At 44.9% G+C, this 4,710-nt stretch overlaps 1 protein-coding gene across 2 annotated transcripts in view; it reads right to left on the minus strand.

Annotated features, from left to right (window-relative positions):
* The window catches only part of LOC144155636 (uncharacterized), a 60,342-nt gene extending 55,834 nt beyond the window's left edge, over positions 1–4,508 (minus strand). The window contains exon 1 of one of the 2 annotated variants that reach the window (XM_077687206.1): positions 4,407–4,508. Coding sequence is in view for 1 of the 2 variants with exons in the window: in XM_077687205.1 (XP_077543331.1) it covers positions 2,954–3,000 (47 nt within the window). In the remaining variant the exon portion in view is untranslated. Of the gene's footprint in view, positions 1–2,953; positions 3,016–4,406 lie in introns of those variants that run through there. The other variant, XM_077687205.1, reaches the window with a different exon arrangement.
* Between the last annotated feature and the right edge of the window lie 202 nt (positions 4,509–4,710).

The raw sequence follows: 4,710 nt of genomic DNA on the forward strand, positions 1-4,710 counted from the left end.
GCTACGGTCACGAATTCGGCGACGGTTTTGGGCGGATTTTGGACAAGTCCAGCAAACAGTTCCTCCTTCACTCCGCGCATTAAGAAGCGCAACTTCTTTTCTTCCGTCATTTCGGGGTCCGCGCGGCGAAATAGCTGCTTCATCTCCTCAACGAAGATCACGACACCTTCGTTGGGGTGTTGCGTGCGTGTTTCCAACAAAAGGGCGGCTCTTTCTTTCCGCACGACGGTAGTGAAGGTCTTAGTGAACTCGCTTTTGAACTGAGCCCAGTTTGTCAAGGAGCTCTCGTGGTTCTCGAACCAAGTGCGAGCCGAATCTTCCAAGTAAAAGAAAACGTGCCGGAACGTTTCTGCGTCGTCCCACCTGTTGAATTTCCGGACGCGCTCCAGTTTCTCCAACCATTCTTCTGGGTCTTCTGCGGGGGCTCCTCGGAATGATGGTGGTTCCCGTGGCTGCTGCAGAACGACAGGAGGATTGCCTTGGTTGAGCATGGTGCTGGTTGCGACGTTTTTCTTCTTCGTCTTCTCCGGTAGTAGACCGAACTCGGGTGGTAAATCTTGCACGCGGAGGCTGGCTCTTGTTGGACTGGCTTGGCGGCTTCCAGAGGTTGTAGTGGGCATGAAGGGTGCGTACCCCGCACCTCCACCAGATGTCACGTAGCCAAGGACGAAGCAGTTGTTTGGAAAAGAAACAAGTTTATTGGAGCGAACTTGTGCTCCCCTAACAACTGAAAAGAATACAGAGGCGGCGAAGCAGTGGTCAACAAAGTGACGTACGTGCGTCGGCGAGCGTCGCAGAATCGAATGCCCCGGCGTCTGCTCTGCAGGCTTTTTATCTTTCGGCGCGCGTGGTTCTGGAACCGTCGATTCGCATCGAGAACATTGTAGATGCAAGAAGATTATTCCGGGATGTTCACGTTAGATCGGAATGCTCTCCCTATCTGAACAGATAACACATGCGGCACAGAAAGAAAGAATGGAACACGCGCTTCCCTTGGCACGGAGATAACACAGACCGGCGCAGCCGGGCGGTAAAAGCAAAACACAAATAAACAAACCCAATGCATGGTTTGCGGCAATATACAGAAGCTCACTTTCCCACAGTACAACAAACTGGCCATTGCATGAACACAGGAGCGCGATTTACCTCTGAGAAGAGAAATGAAGACGCACATCTACCTGCATGTTAACCTCATGAGTTGAAAATTTTGAGAAGTGAAAACACGGCTGCTTAAGAGTGGCTGGAGGCTTACCTAAAGGACGACGCCCGCCCGTATATGTAAAACCTCAATATTTCTTTCTATTCTCAATACGTAAGGCCAGGCTATTTGAAGTGATGTGCAGTGTGTCATCTACAGGCTGATTTTCATGAATTTCTTTGTGATTCGTCTGCTCAGGTCAATCCTAACTGCACCACATCACAGCAGGAATAGCTTATCTATATCTACAAAGAGAAGTGCCCAACTGGTTGACTGAATGATTCAACAATGTCCAGCCGAAATCACTAGATTTAGAGACTTGAAATTTATGCAGTACATTCCTATCTTGGTGCGGAGGCTCACAAAGGCTGGGTTTTTGGAAATTACATACCTAGGAAAGTAAAATGGGCTAAATTGTCACACATTCCGGATTATCTTGCAGGCTCAATAGGATATCGAACTGGTTTTTGCAGATACATGTAGCCGATACAAAAGTATAAAAACTAGTCCCAATGTTTCGCCCTAACCAATCCCTATGGACGGATTTGGAGACAAACTGCATTTTTTTACATATTTTTCTCCTTAATTTGTTCAGCCCATTGATATATCGAATTGGTTTTTGCTTACAAATGTTAAGTCTTACAAATGCCTAAAAACGAATTTCAGGATTTTATCCCAACAAACCTGTAAAGAGGTACGGGGGATTTTTTATAAAATGCACCCCTAAGCAAGTAAAATGGCTAAGATGTGACATCGATTTCCAGCCTCAAGTGGTGGAACTAGAAACCGAAATTTCAAGAGTACATTCTTACTATGTCACAAGAGCTTACTGAAGCTCCAATTTTTAAAACTACACCTCTAAGGGAGTTTTTCCACTCCCTTTGAGGTCTTATCTAAATTCTTGATTACCTTGCAGGCCCGGTCAAACATCAAACTGGTTTTTAGAGATACGTGATGTTTACTAATGTCTATAAAGTAACTTCAAATCTGGCCAATCTAAATTTTGGGCCAAAGTACGCGTTTTCATGGATTTCTCAACATATGCTAGACCCATTGATACATTACCTCACCCGAGCCACGCCGACTACACTGCTGATGTACTACACTCAAAGCCAGTGAGCACTACTATAAAATTAGGCATAGTACAACATACACAATGTGAGTCGCATGACCGCTGTATGGCTAGTTATGCAATTCCTTCTTGAAACATAAAAAAAAACAGCACCTAACCTTTCCGCAAGAGAGTTGCCAAGTGCATGAAATGCTAAAATGAACCTTCAGACTAAGCAAGCTACTGACTTCACCGGCAGAACATTGCAGAAAGAGGAAAAAAGCCACTGAGCAATTACAAGGTCATGAATGATGCAGGTGTGAGTTTGAAAACGAGCCTTCATGGCACTAAACCACTGTGACTCAAAGTCAACAGAGCCAGCCTGTCCCAAACACGCATGGCAACGTTGATCCATGCACGTGTGTCTGCAGCTGCCACTCCTGGCGCAAGATGCGCGAACGTTTTTGTCTAAATTTAATCACTGCTAGCGCAGTGGCAAGCCGCAGCGTTGCGCCAGAGGGAGTTCTGTGATACGAGACAATTCTCCAGGCATATTTGCCATTCTTATCCAACTAAAAAATAATGTTTCATGACGAGGTAAAATTTATTTTTATTATACCACCTCCTGAATGTTTCGAGAGCAGCACTTGCACAAGCTGAAAATGTCTACCCTCTCTACACAATCAACAAGCTTAGGCATTTACCAGGTGGGTGAGAGGGGGCATGTAAACATGCATTTGTACTTCTCCATTGCGACTGGCAAACATTCCCTGCACGAGACACCAAGAGAAGACCTCACTCCACCAAAAACAATACAGTGAGGGTAGTGCATGCCTCCCTCCCTGGCCCCCTTTCCCTTTCCCCTGGGTTACATGATGTTAAAACGTAGCTTTGCTGTGTGCACTGCCAGCTTGAAGATGCTTGCATCCAAGCTTTCCCCAAGGTCGCTGGTTTTATTTCAAAACATCTTTAGGCAGAGTTGAGACATAGAAGAGAGGGGTGGCCACAAATCAATTTGTCAAATTAATGAGTAGGGTGCACGCCGCCCATGTTTGAACTTTCTTCCTTGGGTTCACACAAAGCTGCTCCTAAGAAATGTCAATTCGTTGCTCTCCTTTCTCCCCACGAGTTAGGTGAACACTGACAACAGAGACTGCAGGGCGTCTTTCCAGAGATAGAGGGTGAGCACACTTATCCAATGTAAACAGTGCTTGAAGAAACACCCCATGCACTAACTATGAAATATTTGAAGAAATTAAGGTCAGTTTAAGGATCTTCCCTCCCCAATGTGCAACTGTTGAGGTACCGTTGCATTTAGTCCAGTCATCTCCTCGGCATTCAAAATTTCGATGGTTTTCACACAAAGCCAGTTCTACCACTTACATTTCCTGGCGTCATGAAGACAATAATGCGCAAACGATAAAGTGAATTTGTTAAGTTCTTAGAGGAAGACTAAAGCCAGAAAATATCGTGTGTATTGGGCTGCTTCACACAAAAGATTTAAAAAGAAGATTAAAAAAAGCCATTACTTGGGCGTAAGGCACAGGTAAACTCGACACAGCGCTTCAAGGGGAAAAAATATTGCGGTTTGTCATGTGCTCGTCGGCAATCTGCACGTGACGATCGGATGAGTCACACCGGAACAAAATCCAGCGACGACTTCGCCAGCAACGAGATCAAACTCATTTTGCAGCGACAAGTCTCTATGCTACAAGTTCTCAACTACTCACACATGCGGAAACAGGGCAAGTCATGTGAATTATGGCCTTGCTAGTTCAAATCAGCAGCGCACAAAGGCGGAAATAAACCGAAACTTTGCGGCGCAATTTCATATTCGGTTTTAAAGAAAAAGTATGCGACAGCTGGAAAAGATGCTAGATTATTTACGAACGACACTACATAAAAGATTAAACAGCTTGACTACGAACGAGATGAAATTGCATGACTATGTAGTACGCAGCCGGCCTTACAAATCCGATTCGGTTAACATGCGCCTCCCCTCCTGCAAGCTGCGCGTGCTGCTCGTGCCGACACTCCCGCTCGTGCCGACACCCCAGCACTGACAGCCACTTTACCCCGGCGCCGACTCGACTTTCGATATACCAGTTAGCTCCCAACAATAATGAAGGATGAAAATGAAATGGTTTTAAAACTTACAAGGCAGAAAGAACAGCAACGCTTCACCGGCTACACGTTACAGCTCGTAGAATAGAGAACCGATCCTACCGGACTGGAAAAAAAGGCGCAAACACACACACAAAAAAAAACAACGCAAAGGAAAGCATACAGTTATGATTGCTATAAGTGGCTTAAACAACACACACTAAAATAAAAATAAATTATTCAAATAATTAATAAACCATTCATTTTTCGCATTCATTGTTTTTTTTTATCCCGTAAAAAATGATGTGATGATAATGATCGTGAAATGATCATAGTACGTCGAGAGCGACAGGACTGG

This window comes from Haemaphysalis longicornis, unplaced genomic scaffold, assembly GCF_048455015.1.
Source record: "Haemaphysalis longicornis isolate Haplotype H1 unplaced genomic scaffold, Haemaphysalis longicornis Haplotype H1 scaffold_1, whole genome shotgun sequence".
In the NCBI taxonomy this organism is placed as follows: domain Eukaryota; kingdom Metazoa; phylum Arthropoda; class Arachnida; order Ixodida; family Ixodidae; genus Haemaphysalis; species Haemaphysalis longicornis.